The sequence below is a fragment of the Budorcas taxicolor genome, chromosome 6 (assembly GCF_023091745.1).
Source record: "Budorcas taxicolor isolate Tak-1 chromosome 6, Takin1.1, whole genome shotgun sequence".
NCBI lineage: Eukaryota > Metazoa > Chordata > Mammalia > Artiodactyla > Bovidae > Budorcas > Budorcas taxicolor.
In genome coordinates this window covers 104,778,573-104,793,531 of record NC_068915.1, presented here as the reverse complement: position 1 = coordinate 104,793,531, position 14,959 = coordinate 104,778,573, and the positions used below count along the sequence as shown (strand labels likewise).

General features: G+C 46.3%; 1 protein-coding gene across 1 annotated transcript in view; it reads right to left on the bottom strand.

Annotated features, from left to right (window-relative positions):
- OTOP1 (otopetrin 1) overlaps window positions 1-14,430 on the bottom strand; it is a 42,929-nt gene extending 28,499 nt beyond the window's left edge. The window contains exons 1-2 of the mRNA XM_052641788.1: window positions 14,016-14,430; window positions 373-509 (exon numbers count right to left, since the gene is read on the bottom strand). Coding sequence (XP_052497748.1) covers window positions 373-509; window positions 14,016-14,430 — 552 coding nt within the window. The remainder of the gene's footprint in view (window positions 1-372; window positions 510-14,015) is intronic.
- Between the last annotated feature and the right edge of the window lie 529 nt (window positions 14,431-14,959).

The following is a 14,959-nucleotide window of genomic DNA, read 5'->3' as shown; positions in this document are numbered from 1 at the left end:
ACTGTAATGGCACAAAGTTTTTTGGGGGATGATGAAAATGTTCTAAAATGGATTATAGGTACGGTTGCACAACCCTATGAATATACCAAGCCACCAAACTGTACAATTTAAATCAGTGTGTTGTGTGGGATGTGAATTATATCTCAATAAAACTGTTAATTAAAATTCCCCAAGCCTATTCCCATGGGCTCCAGCCTGACTGAATTTCCTGACCCTTCATCAGTGTAAGTTTTGCCCCTGAAGATTCCCACAAAAGTGGCCACGGGGACACAGTCCCACTGTGCAGAGGAGGTGGCCGAAAGACCGTCTTAGACACCCTGGGATACAGTTGGCAGACACCAAAGCAGCATAAGCAAACACCGTGTGGTTTACCTGCAGCAGAGTGTGCACCGCATGGGTGACAGGGAAAACTCCTTCAGTGGCTGACAGACATTCAGAAAATCCAATGAAGTACCCAATTTTAAGGCATCCCAGGATGACGGTAATGAGTGCGAACAATGTGATACTACCTAAATGGGGTGGGGAGGCGGTAGAAACACACACATATAAGTGTTAGTATGCACTGATCTCACTTCAAAACAAATTATATTAGGCCCTCATATATAAACTCAAATGATTTTTGACAAGGCTGGCAAGATGGCTCAACTGGGAAATGACATTTGTTTCAAAAACTGATGCTTGGAAACAGGGTATCCACATGCAAAAAAATGAAGCTGGGGACTTCCCTGGTGATCCAGTGGCTAAGACTCTGTGTTCCCAAAGCAGTGGGCCTGGGTTTGACCCCTGATCAGGGAACTAGATCGCATATACCGCATCTAGTAAGACCCAGGGTAGCCAAATAAATGTGTGTGTGTGTGTGTCTATGCATGTGTGTGTTAGTTGTTTTATCATTCAGTCCGACTCTGCGACTCCATGGATTGTAGCCCACCAGGCTCCTTGTCCATGGAATTCTCCAGGCAAGAATACTGAAGTGGGCAGCCATTCCCTTCTCTAGGGGATCTTCCCAACCCAGGGATTGAACCTGGGTCTCCCACATTGCAGGCAGATTCTTTACCATCTGAGCCACTGCGGAAGCCCAAATAAATAATTTTTTTTTTTTTAATGAAGCTGGATGCTCACCTTACAGCATATATAAAAATTAACTCAAAATGAAAAATGTTAATCTTTCAGTCACGAAAGATGTAGGAACCCAGGTTTTCTACATTGTAGGCAGAGTCTTTACCATCTGAGCCACCAGGGAATGAATCAAAGACTTACTCTAAAACCTAAAACTATAAAATCTTAGAAGAAAACATAGGAAAAAAATCCTTATAATGCTGGGTTTGGCAATGATTTATTGGATATGACACCAAAAGCACAAGCCACAAAAGTAAAAAATAGTTACATTAGTTGCTCAGTTATGTCTGACTCTTGCAACCCCATGGACTATAAAGTCCATGAAATTCTCCAGGCCAGAATACTGGTATGGGTAGTCTTTCCCTTCTCCAGGGGATCTTCGCAACCCAGGGATCAAACCCAGGTCTCCCACATTGCAGGTGGATTCTTTACCAGGTGAGCCACGGGGGAAGCCCTCATTAAAATGAAAAAATAATTAGGCATCAGAGGACACTATCAACCCACAGAATGAAAGAAAATATTCACAAATCACATATCTGATAAGGTGAGAGTATCCAGATTCTATGAGGAACTACAATATAACCATTTTATTTTAAAAAGCAATTAAAAAAATAAACACAGGACTAGAATAGACATTTCTCCAAAGAACATACATAAATGGATATTTAACACATGAAAAAACACTCAACAGCACTAGCCATCAGGGAAAGGAAAATGAAAATTACTATGAAATGCCATCTCACATGCATTAGGATGGCCACTACCCAAAAAAGAAGAGAGAGAAAAAGGATGGCGGGGGGAAGGAGAGGGGAAGGGGGAGGGGAAAGGAGGGGAGGAGGGAAGGAAGCAAGACAAGAAAGGAGGGAGCAAGGGAGGAAAGATGGAAAATAATAACAGAGATGCAGAGAAACCAGAATCCTTATACACTGGTGTTGGGAACATGAAATGGTGTAGCCCCTGTGGAAAACAGTATGGCAGTTGCTCAGAAAATCAAAAACAATAACTCCACATGGTCTAGCAATTCCACTTCTGGGTTTCTACCAAATGATCAAAAGCAGGGACACAAAGGGGTACGTGGACACCGACGTTCATGGCAGCATCATTCACAAGAGCCTAAAGCAGGAAGCAACCCAAGCGTCTACCATTGGATGAATGGATAAAAATGTGGAATGTCCATTCAGTGGAATATGATTCAGCTTTGAAAAAGGAAGGCCCTTGTGACACGTGATACCACCTGGACAAACGGTGAGGGCATCATGGAGCTCAAGGTCCGTAAGTGAAATAAGCCAGTCACAAAAAGACAAATACTACGTTATTCCACTTATTCCTTGGAGTAGTCGCATTCACAGGAACAAAAAGTAAAACGGTGCCTGCCAGGGGCTGGGTGGAAGAGGAAATCGGGAGTTATTTAATGATGCAGACTTCTAGTTTTACAAGATGAAAGAGTATTGAACATTAACCGTAATTAATTCACAAAAATGAATGTACTTGACACCACTGAACTGTACCTTTAAATGATTAAGCTGGTAAATTGCATGCTATGTTTATTTTATCATAATTTTTAAAAAAATTTTAATATATATAAAGCAAATTCTACTATTGGCCTCAAGAGCTAAAACTAGAAGAAAACATTATGACTTGTTTACCATTGTACAGGCCTCAGGCATATTCTGGGGTCTGACAAATGATGTACATTCAACAGAATTTGGGCAAAACAAAAGAAGTCCTCTAGAAGATTTTCCCATGCAAAATGATCAATCTAAGAGTGTCATTGTTCTGCTCAAAATATCTCAGTTCTTTGATCCTAAAAGCCCGCTCGCTAAAGAATAAAAGTAAGGGGTATAAGGTATATAGGAACTTTCTGTACTATCTTTGCAACTCTTCTTTAAAATAGAAAGTTTACTTTTTAAGAATGACAGGGACATGTCTATAGTTGGTTGTGGCATGTAAAGTGCTGTGCTAGTGACATGGAGAAAGGAAACACTCTTTGATGGTATATCCGGCATGGTGGACAGCAAATGAAAACAAACAAAAACAGGCATACGAATAAGATTGGAAAGGAGTATGCAAAATACATTTAAAAAGGAACTTGTAACCAAATGAAGAAATTAGCAAGAAAAGCATAATAACTGTGGAGATTTGATCAAGGCCAAAGTCCCTAGTCTCTCCTCTGGGCCAGCATCAACCACCATTCATACATTCTCTCCCACAAAAGCAGGAAACCAGATCGTGTGTGACATGCATTATGGCAAGAGAGAGAGGAGGGCCTGGGCCATCACAGGGAGCTCTAACATTACAGCTCCGGCCTAAGAAGCCTCCAGTGAGGAGTAATGCAATTGCCTGGCTCCTTTCCACTGCTCAAAGCCTTGCAGAAACAACTCTAAGGCACTTTCTTTTTTTTTCCAAATTCTGGAAAACCCCCAGTGAAATCAGAAACCTCACAGGAGTGGAGATTCAATCCCAGGACTTTGAAATGGTTTGACAAATGCATGGTTCCTTTTGATTACAAAGAGAAATGGCCAGATGAAGTGAGGCAGGCTGATTGGGTGGCAAGGGCAGAGGCTGTAACTCTGGGGACCCGGCTGTATCACAGACAGAATGTGTGAGTTCAGATAGGTCATTCCCAAGCTCCTCGTCTTGGTTTTCCCATCTATAAAACGAGACTGGTCCACCGCCGTGGTTCTCAAACTTGAGCCTGGGTCGGAATCACCTGGAGGACTTGTTAAAGCAAAGAGTACTGGGTCCCACCCCCAGAGTTTCTGATTCAATAGATCTGGGGCGGGGTGCCCAAATTTGCATCTCTAACAAGTTCTCACGTAGAGCGTATGCTGTTGGCCTGGGACCCCACCTGCAGAATCACTGATTTAGGACATCTCTGTCACTGACATTTCAAGGGTTGTGATAAGAACACCACATGCCTTCTCACATTCCTGCAGCCCTTCCTTCCTTCATCCATCCTCCCATCCATTTCTTTCTACAACAAATGTTTTAGGGACTCCTACTATACATGAGGGGCTTCCCAATTGACACAGTGGTAAAGAATCTGCCTGCCAATGCAGGAGACGCATTGGGTTCAAGCCCTAGGTAGGGAAGATCCCCTGGAAGAGGAAATGGCTCCCCACTCCAGTATTCTTGCCTAGGCAATTCCATGGACAGAGAAGCCTGGCGGGGGCATGAGGCATTTTGTCAGGCGCTCAAAGGTAAACAAGTAAGATTGCTGGAGGAAAAAAAAAATACACGCATATAACACTGCATAAATTGGGGTGTGCAGAAGATATAGAGGGGTGAGCTGGCCCCAAACTTCTCATCTGCATCATGCAAAATCAGAAGCCAGTGGAAGAGTAGCAAGAGTCCACTGCAAGGAAAGGACTGCAGTTGAGAAACCCTGTTCCCAGGCAAGAGGGTGCCCACAGGTCAGGGCAAAAGACAGAAAGATATTGGAAGATATGCAGAATATAATTGTTTGACACCTCTTTGTTGTTCAAATAAGATCCAGGCACTTGGGATATAAAAACATCAATAAAATAAAGTATATGTCCTTGGTGAGTTTAACCTTCTAGTGGGGAAGACAGGAAAATAAGCAAATAAGTGATAAACACAGAAGAAATGTCAGGAAGTGTCAAGTGCATGAGGTTGACGATGGTAGTCAGAAAAGGATTCTCTGAGAAGGTGACAGCTGAACAGACAAAAAATGATGGGAGAAAAATATCCACAGAACTCACCTGACAAAGGGCTTTAACTAAATAATCAGGAGCTTTAACCAAACAATCAGGAGCTTTAACCAAACAATCAGGACCCCCTTAGCGAGGGAAGATGTAGAGGAAAGGGAGAAACAATGAGTGATAAACTTTGCAACAGACTGAAGAGGTAGATGGATATATAAGGGAAGGAAAGACAGAAGGAAGGGAGGGAGGGTGTAAATGCGTGGATGATGGATGGATGGATAGATGGTGGATAATGGATGATGGAAGAAGGGATGGATGGATTATGGATGGATGCATGAGTGAATGGATGAGTAGTCCAGTTTAATAGAAATAAGAAGAAAAAAAAACAAAGAAGAAGATGATAGAAGTTATATCTAAATGGATGAAGATAAACTGTCTGGAAATGTGTGATTTACATGCTCTTTAAAGACTTGTGATACAGACTAAAGCTGGGGACGGACTGAGGGAGGAGCAGAACAACCTTTCAAAGTTCTCATGGTAAAGAGATGGGTACTAGGGGAAAAGAGGGAAACAAATGCATTCTAAAGGTCTTATCTCTTTGGAATAGAGAGGAATGGGAGGATCTTGGAATGGGAAGCAATGTGGTGAGAATGGAGTAATATTTATCTGATTATGAGAATGAAGAAAGGTAAGCTAGTGATTAATAGAGTAGAAAACCACAGTAGAATGTTCAAGTTCTCCAAAGAGCAAACACTGGAAAAGGCAAATAAGTCAACAATATGTACAATAAATCATTATAATCACCCTAAAGAAAAACAGAAACAACAAATTTCAGAATATAAACCATTACAATTAGAAAGGTCTAAGTCTCCCATTAATTAGTAAGCAAAGATGGGAATTCTGAATTAAAACCAAAACCTAACTATATGATCTTTACATGAAACACACGTTTAGCTGAGTGACAACGGTGGAAAAGAGGGAGGTGGACAAAGCGGAAGTAGGCAACACAAACTAAAAGAAACGAGGTAGAGGAATATTCATATCTGACCACATGGGATTCAAGATTCACTGTAAACACTTAGGACAAATAATTCTTCCACCTTTATCATTACATGTGAAAAAAACCACATCATGTATGAGGAAGACATCATAATCAAATAATCCAAATAAAATCATTTTTGTTTTGTGTATTTAACTCCTACTTTTTAAAAAAAATTGAGTGAAAGATTTCAGAACCAGACAGACCTAGCAGACATAGACAGGACATAGAGGAACTGAACTGCATACTGACAGACTTGGTTTTACGACATCACCTTGCATATTGATAAAAATCAATTATGTCATAAAAGCACAGAACATAGAGTGTCATGGTAGGTACTAACGCCCTGGCTTCAAATTCATTTGCTACCACTTTATTATTGTTGATGACCTTGAGCAACTTCCTAACTTCCCGGTGCCTGCATTTCCTCATCTGTAAAATGTGGATTATAAGACTGACTGTCTCCTAGGGATGTTCAGTTCAGTTCAGTCACTCAGTCGTGTCCAACTCTTTGTGACCTCATGGACTGCAGCATGCCAGGCTTCCCTGGCCATCACCAACTCCCGGAGCTTGCTCAAACTCATGTCCATTGAGTCGGTGATGCCATCTCATCCTCTGTCATCCCCTTCTCCTCCCACCTTCACTCTCTCCCAGCAGCAGGGTCTTTTCCAATGAGTTGGCTCTTCCCATCAGGTGGCCAAAGTTTGGGAACTTCACCTTCAGTCCTTCCAATGAATATTCAGGACTGATTTCCTTTAGGATGGACTGATTGGATCTCCTTGCACTCCAAGGGACTCTCAAGAGTCTTCTTCAACACCACAGTTCAAAAGCATCCATTTTTTGGCACTCAGCTTTCTTTACAGTCCAACTCTCACATGCATATGTGACTACTGGAAATGGCAAAGTAACGTCTCCGCTTTTTAATATGCTGTCTAGGTTGGTCATAGCTTTTCTCCCAAGAAGCAAGCATCTTTTTATTTCATGGCTACAGTCACCATCTGCAGTAGCCTAAGGCTACTTTGGAGGCCAAAAAAATAAAGCCTCTCATTGCTTCCACTGTTTCCCCATCTATTTGCTATGATGTGATGGGATCGGATGGAATGATCTTAGTTTTCTGAATGTTGAGTTTTAAGCCAACTTTTTCACTCTGCTCTTTCACTTTCATCAACAGGCTCTTTAGTTCTTCCTTGCTTCTGCCATAAGGGCGCGATCATCTGCATATCTGAGGTTACTGATTTTTCTCCCAGCAATCTTGATTCCAGCTTGTGCTTCATCCAGTCCAGCACTTTGCATGTTGTACCCTGCATGTAAGTTAAATAAGCAGGGTGACAATTTATAGTCTTGATGGACTCCTTTCCCGATTTGGAACCAGTCTTTTGTTCCACGTCCAGTTCTAACTGTTGCTTCTTGACCTGCATACAAGCTTTTCAGGAGGCAGGTAAGATAGTCTGGTATTCCCATCTCTCTCAGAATTTTCCACAGTTTGTTGTGATCCACACAGTCAAAGGCTTTGGCATAGTCAATAAGGCAGAAGCAGATGCTTTTATGGAACTCTCTTGCTTCATCAACAATCCAGCGGATGTTGGCAGTTTGATCTCTGGTTCCTCTGCCTTTTCTAAATACATCTTGAACATCTGGAAGTTCTCGGTTCATGTACTGTTGAAGCCTAACTTGAAGGATTTTGAGCATTACCTTGCTATCCTCTGAAATGAGTGCAACTGTGCAGTAGTTTGAACATTCTTTGGTGTTGCCTTTCTTTGGGATTGGAATGAAAAATGACCTTTACCAGTCCTGTGGCCACTGCTGAGTTTTCCAAATTTGCTGGCATTTTGAGTACAGCACTTTAACAGCATCATCTTTTAGGATTTGAAATAGCTCAGCTGGAATCCACCACCTCCACTAGCTTTGTTCGTAATGATGCTTCCTAAGGCCCACTTGACTTCGCATTCCAGAATGTCTGATTCTGGGTGAGTGGTAACACCATCATGGTTATCTGGGTCATGAAGATCTTTTCTGTACAGTTCTTGTGTGTATTCTGCCACCTCTTCTTAATATCTTCTGCTTTTATCAGGTCCATATCATTTCTGTCCTTTATTGTGACCATCTTTGCATGAAATGTTCCCTTGGTATCTCTTAATTTTCTTGAAGAGATCACTAGTCTTTCCCATTCTATTGTTTTCTTCTATTTCTTTGCACTGATCACCGAGGATGGCTTTTTTATCTCTTATCTCACCTAGGGGTGTAGAGGAGATTAATAAAGTCAACTGTCTCCTAGGGGTGTGGAGGAGATTAAATGAGTCATGACATGGAAAGCACCCAGAACAGGGTCCCACAAATAAAAAAATTCTACAAGGATGTTATCATCCTTATTATCATCACTTAACTAGGTAGAGCCAATTAGAAGGTTCTGGAGCCACATTACTTGAGAATAATCCTAAAATGTTTAGTGTTGGCAGAGGGGAGACCTCTTCTTCTGTGTTAGGTGCCCAGAGCCCTCCTAGGGGTCTAGAATCTTGAACTGTAGACTCTTAGAGGTTGAAGTTACCACAGAGTTAGTCTACATCCCCCATCTCATGCAAAGATGCTTCCCATTGCATCATGACCAGCACCTGTCTGGTCTCCACCTGAATGTGCCCAGGGCTGGGAGGCTCACCCTTTGCATCACAAGCTGCTGCTTAGATTAGAATGCTCTTCCCCACACAGAACTTCAGCCAGCATCCCAGAACCACCATCCTCTTTCCTGGCAATTCTGCCATCATTCACTCATTCCTTCATCCTTCCATTCAACTATCCATTCATCCATTTGATGATTCAGTAAATATCAACTGGCACTCACTGCATGTTAGGCAGTGTGCCAGGAGCTCAGGTTATAATGGGAAGTGCATTCAAACAGGGTCTCTGCTTTGAAGAGCTCACTATCTGGTTAGATCAACAAACTGAATGACACAATCTCCTGCTTGTGAAGTGCTAGGAGGAAAATGAACAGGATGTTATAAGAACATACAACCTGGAAGACCCACCTGGTCTGAAAGCAACATGAAAGGTTTCCCTGAAAAAATGACTCTCATTTCCTAGGAAACCCCCTACCATCTCCACATCCTCTCTCTTCTGGACTGTCTGTACACCCCTTTCACTCCTCCTGGGGCCACCCCCTAGCGGCACCCATGTGATGCTCAACAGGGGACACTCCACTTGCAGACTGACTTCCTTTCCAATCAGTGCCCAACCAGCATCAGCTTTTTAGGCAGCTGCATTGTAAGGCTGAAATCCTGAGAGGAGATTTGTATTTTCTACTAGAGCAGAAATCCCATCCAAAAAACAAAACAAAAAAGTACATGTGAGAGAATGCAGGCAGTTAGGCAAGACTCACAGTGAGCCCATGCTGAGCCTAGGAGATAGCCGCTCCCTTTCCTGGAGATATCGCTCAAAAACCCCTGCATCTTCACCTGCTCCAGAATTTTGCTGGGTGTCACTGTCATGCTCAGTTCTCTATATTCTATGTATTCTTTTACCCTTTTTTAAATTCAAGGTAGCCTCCTGAGACCCTACATATTCTCCCTATATGTAATGTACACGCATGCTCAGTTGCTCGGTCATGTCTGATTCTTTGCAACTCCATGGACTGTAGCCCTCCAGGCTTCTCTGTCCAGGGGATGGGATTCTCCAGGCAAGAACACTGGAGTGGGTTGCCCTGCTCTCTTCCAGGGGGTCGAACCCAAATCTCCTGCATTGCAGCAGATTCTTTACTGCTGAGCCATCAGGGAAGCCCCACCCCCAACATTGGGGTATCATCCCATTTTACAAATGAGGCAACTGAGGCAGAAAAGTGAGGCTACATGCAGGGGGGTGGGGCAGAGAGCTCTTAGCCCTCGTGCTCTGACGTCCCTCACTGTCTGCACCATCCTTGCCCCCTCTTGCAGCTCTCCATACAGGGGCCACACCCGAGCATCCTGTCCCCAGAGCCCAGCCAGTACCCCAGAGCTCAGTCCTGGCTGTTGAACCAAACTGAATCAATGTTTCTGCCCAGCCACCACAAAAGGTGCCCCCATGCTGTGGGCTCTGTTATTCTCTGCATATTCCAAAGATTCCTCTGCTGGGTGGACAGGACAGAAGTTACATGGAAGTGAGGGATTTTTCCCCCTCTGTCACCCTCTAATATCACAAGGAGCTCAGCCCTCTTCTCTTTCTCACTCTATCTGAATGTTTCCATTGACAGGGGTTCAACCCTCCCCCTGATGCCCTTTCAGCTTCTTGGTCCAGAAGATGAAGGTGATAACATCCACCTCAAGAACCGCTGTAAGACTGGAAATATTACACTAAGTGAAAGAAGCTGATCACCAACAGGACATATTAGGTGATTCCATTCACTAAAATGTCCAAGCCAGGCAAATCTAGAGATAGAACGTAGATTCATGGTTATCTGTTCCTAGGGTGGATATGGGTAAGGGCTCTCAGGGGGTAAGAGGTATCAGGGGATAAGAGCTAAAGGGCACATGCTTCTATTTGAGATGATAAAACGTTCTAAAAACTGACTGTAGTGATAGTTGCACATATCTGTGAATAGGGTTATTCACAACCCATCAGCTTGTGCACTTTGTGTGTGTGTGTGTGAGAGAGTGTGTGTGTGTGTGTGTGTCAGTCGCTCAGTTGTGTCCAACTCTTTGCGACCCCATGGACTATAGCCTGCCAGGCTCCTCTGTCTATGGAATTCTCTAGACAATAATACTAGAGTGGGTTGCCATTCTCTTCTCCAGGGGATCTTCCCAGCCCAGGGATCAAACCCGAGTCTCCTGCATTGCAGGTGGATTCTTTAAATGGGTAAATTGTAGATTATGTGGACTATGTCTCAAGAGGACTATTGTTTAAGAAACAGGATAAGAATTGCTGGGCACGCTGACACGTGCTCACTATACTCGCAGCAGGAACAGAAGCCCAGGAAAACAAGGGGTGTCTGGAGAGGCTGTGTCTGCAGAGGCCTGAGGTGATCAGATTGAGATGAACATGCATCCTGAGGAGGGAGCCAACCTGAAGCCCAGCACCACATTTATGAACTTGCTGCATCCGCCCTGAAGTCAGCAGGGTGGACTGGAATCCCGCGGGGACCCACCCTGACCGCTCCCTTCTTAGCCGCAACAGACACTGCCACAGGGCTGCATGCTGGGTTTTGCAATCCTGCCAAGCATCCTCCAGGAGTTTCTGGCTGCACTGCCAGACTGTGGGCTCCCTGGGTTCAGAGACAGTTGCATCCTTGGATCCTGTAGCCTTCATCCCTTGCCTCTATCTCCTCCTCTGCTCCCTGCCACCATCCCCGACAGGCCCCACCTCTCTTAACACAGGTGCTTGGAACCATCTGTTTTTGCAGCCTTCAATTTCTCACACATGGAGACGGCCTCTCTTTGAAATCCATCACTGCATCCCAACCTTTATCTCTATGGCCACCTGTCCTGGGCATGTCTTACAGATGCACCTTGCTTTACTTGTAGCCCCTAACAGATAAGGGCCACAGTACTCAGAGCAGACAGAGAGGCAATGTGCCGTGTACACAGATGCACCTCATTCTAAAAAGAGCTCTTTGTAAGAATGTCTATATGTGTATAACTGGGCCACTTTGCTGTACAACAGAGATTGGTGCAACACTGTAAATCAACTATCCTTCAGTTTTTAAAAAAGAAAGAGAAAAAAAGAAGTAATGATAAGAGCTAATCAATTATGGTGCAGGAGAGGGCAGAGAAGCAACCAATGAATCTTTTCCTAAGCCCTCTTTGCATAAAAAAAAAAGAAGAAAAAAAAAAAAAAGAAAGAAAGAAAAAAATTAGGGGAGCACTCCGTAAAAATCTGATCTCATTTTAAAAGGAGTAGATTTGGGAGCGATTATTCACACACACAAAGAAAGCATCACCGTAACAAACGACTTTGTTAGGGACAATATCTCTAACCAGCATTCCGAACACACTCATTAAACGTGGCTATTAGTCCTATTGTCGTCATTGCCATGATTTTGTGTTAATAACACTTCTCTGGGCTTGAGACAGGCCAGAAACCAGGAAAAAAGAAACCTCCCTTCACCGCTGCAGTCCTTCAAGAGACCAGAAACAACAGAAACAGGACCTTGGTAACTAACAGGATGAAACAGCTACTCATGGGATTTACCTGTCACTGCGCACCGGGGTTGGCATGAGATGTCCTGCTGCTGCTAATTCTTCCAGAAGAAATCAGTCTCTTTACTCAGCAAACAGAGGATCTGGATGAATAATTCATCCTTCCTGCTGATTTTTTATGACAGCCAATGATTTTTGTTCCCCCAAAAGTCTTTACTTTCTCATATGCAGTAGGGGAGACAGAATGTCTTCTGCTCAAAGAAATGTTTCACAGCTCATACCAAGACCCAAAAACTTTCTCTGGAAAACCTCAGGGTCCGGAATGCCACAGGCTGGCTCTTTGTCAGAGCTGCAGACTTCCAAGACCAACACAGAAGCCAGGGCAGAGCTAAGTCAAACCTGTCTTTCCAGCTGGGATTCCAAGGAAAACCTCAGTCCCTGCTTCAGCTGAAGGCACTTCCTTTGGCACTGTGGCCTCCTAGCGTACTTTTGGGATGATTAGGCTCTTGCCTCTTTGATAAACCACAGCTCACTTACAGGGATAGACAGTGCTTCCCAAACCGCGTTCAGGCAACATCTCCCAGCTCCTTCCCTGAGAGGCAACCAGGATTCTTATTTTACTGATGAGGAAACTGGGACTCAGAAAGGCAAGGGTAACAGAGCTGAGTTATCGCGCCATGCCTTCAGAGTCAGCACCACTTCCATCATCCACATGCCTCACCTGAAGCGTTCTGTTATTATGGACAACTTGCTGAGTGTCTAAACAGCCACACCTACTACGTGTTCTCTCGATGTTGCCTTTTATTCCATCTCTGCCTGACGTCTAATGGACATCTCAGATGTAACACATCCACAGGAGGGGCCCTGATTCTGCATTCCCACCCTGCTCCTCCCTCTGTCTTCCTAGTCTTGGAACATGGCAGTGCCCATTGACTGGGGCCGCAATGCTCAGAGTCTTCCTGGGAGGAGGGAAAGAGAGAGGAGGGAAGAGAGAGGAAGACCAGGGCAGAGGAGGGAGAGAAGGAAAGAGGAGGGGAGGGTGGGAGAAAGAAAAGACGGAAGGAGGGAGAGTAGGGGAGGAAGAGAGAAAGGAAAGAAGGAAGGAGGATGGACGGAAAAGGGAGGCATGGAGGAGAAGGGAAGGGTTGGATGAGGGGAGAAGAAGAAGGGAAGAAAGAAGAACAGAAGGATGGAGGAGGAAGGAAGTGAGGGAAAGACCAAGGGAAGATTCTGCCACTACAGAGAAGTGAAGGTCAAAAGCCTGTGTGTGATATTTTTGAGCCTAAGTCAACAGCCCAAAGTAACATTCCATTCTTTTTGCGTGTTTGTTTGCTATGGCTCTGGATTCACTGCCGTTTGTAGGATCACAAAACCATGAACCTCCCTGAAACAACCACTTTCAGAGCAGGAATCTGGGCCACCCTGGAGTTGTGTGCAGTTTTTCCAAAGGCAAGATGAACTAGACACAGTCCCTGAGCCTAAGAAACCTCAAATCTCATCTGGATGACCAGGCTCGTATCCAGCTAGTCATAAAACAAGGCGGAAATTCACAAAAGCCAAAAGAGCTCTACACAGAGGCATGGTGACCCATGGGAGTGAGGAGTAATTCCTGCCAAGTGTGTGGAGAAGGTGGCGTTGGGGCCAGATCTGTGAAGGAATGACACACTGCGACGGGAACTTGAAGCCTTTGAGCCTGGAGCACCGAATGGGGACAAAAGAGAAGATAAAACCAAAGAGTCACCTGGGACCCGATCAGAGAGAGCCTTGAACGCCAGGATAGGGAGTGTGGCCTCCGTCACGGGGTCAGTGGAACCCTGGCAGGGCTTTAAATAAGGAAAGGAAGATGTGAATAGGTTTGTGTAACCGTAGCTGCAACGTCGGAATATAAGGCAAGAGCCTGAAGGCGGAGGGAGAGAGAAAAGTGAAGGTTGGGGGAGGGGGCGCAGAAAAGATGGACAGGAAGACGGAGGCAGAAAAGACTAAAGGAGAGAGGTGGCAGGGAGCGAGATACCGCGGGGCTACAGCTAGCGGGCGAGCAGGCTGGTTGCGCGGTGCGCTCGCCAGCCCGCCCGCTGGTTTGCTGCGTCGGGGACTCACCGCGAAGCCAGCGCGCGCCGGCGTACGTGTCCTTGAGGCGGATGAGGCGGCGGTGCGCGGAGCTGCGGCGCACATACCACAGCATCCAGAGCAGCTGCAGCAGCATGAGCGCCGTGAGGAGGCACAGCAGGTCCCTCTTACCCACGCCCGAGGCGTGCACGGCCCAGGCCAACAAGAACAGCAGCCCCGCCACGAACACGTTCAGCGCGTACTGGCTGCTCAGGGCCTCGGCCAGCTTCTGCGGGAAGCTCTCGCGGACAGCGCCCCGCCGAGGCGCCGGGGAACCCGGGGATCCCCGGAACCCCGGAGCCAAGAACGGGGCCGGCGGGCGGGCCGCGGGCCAGGACGAGCCCCTCTCCGAGTCGCTCGGAGCCGCCAGGGGAGCGGCAGGCGCCCCTTGACCCTCGCGAATCATTGAGTGACCCTCACCTAGTCTTGCCTCGGGGATGGCTGCGACTTGCGCTCCACCCGCTGCTCCCGTCCTCCCCTGCCCTAGCCCCGAGGGGCCTCGGCCGATCAGCCCCCCTGTCCTGATCACCCGCGGACACCTGGTCTCCCGCCTTCTGCCCCCTGCCCTCGGTCAAGGCGCTCACCCAATCCACTTACCACGTCCCCAACCCGCTGACCCCAGCTTCTTCGCGCTCCCCTATGCACACTACCCACTTCCCCTCCTTCCGCAGGGTCCGGGGCAACCCTTCCCAGCACCCTGGACCCACGCGGAGTCCCCGATGCCTCGGTTGGGCACCAGCCTTGCCGCGACGGCCGCGCGTCCTCCTGCTCCCCAGCCCAGCGCGTCCGAACCCGCCCGCCGTCCGCTGCTCTGTTGTCCCCTGAGCCGACGCCGGCTGACCCAGCCCCGCCCGGGCGACAGGTGGCTCCCGGAGTTGGGGTGCGAGGGAGAGAGGGGTTGTCCAGAGCCGGCCGAGAGGGTGGGCACGGGGGCG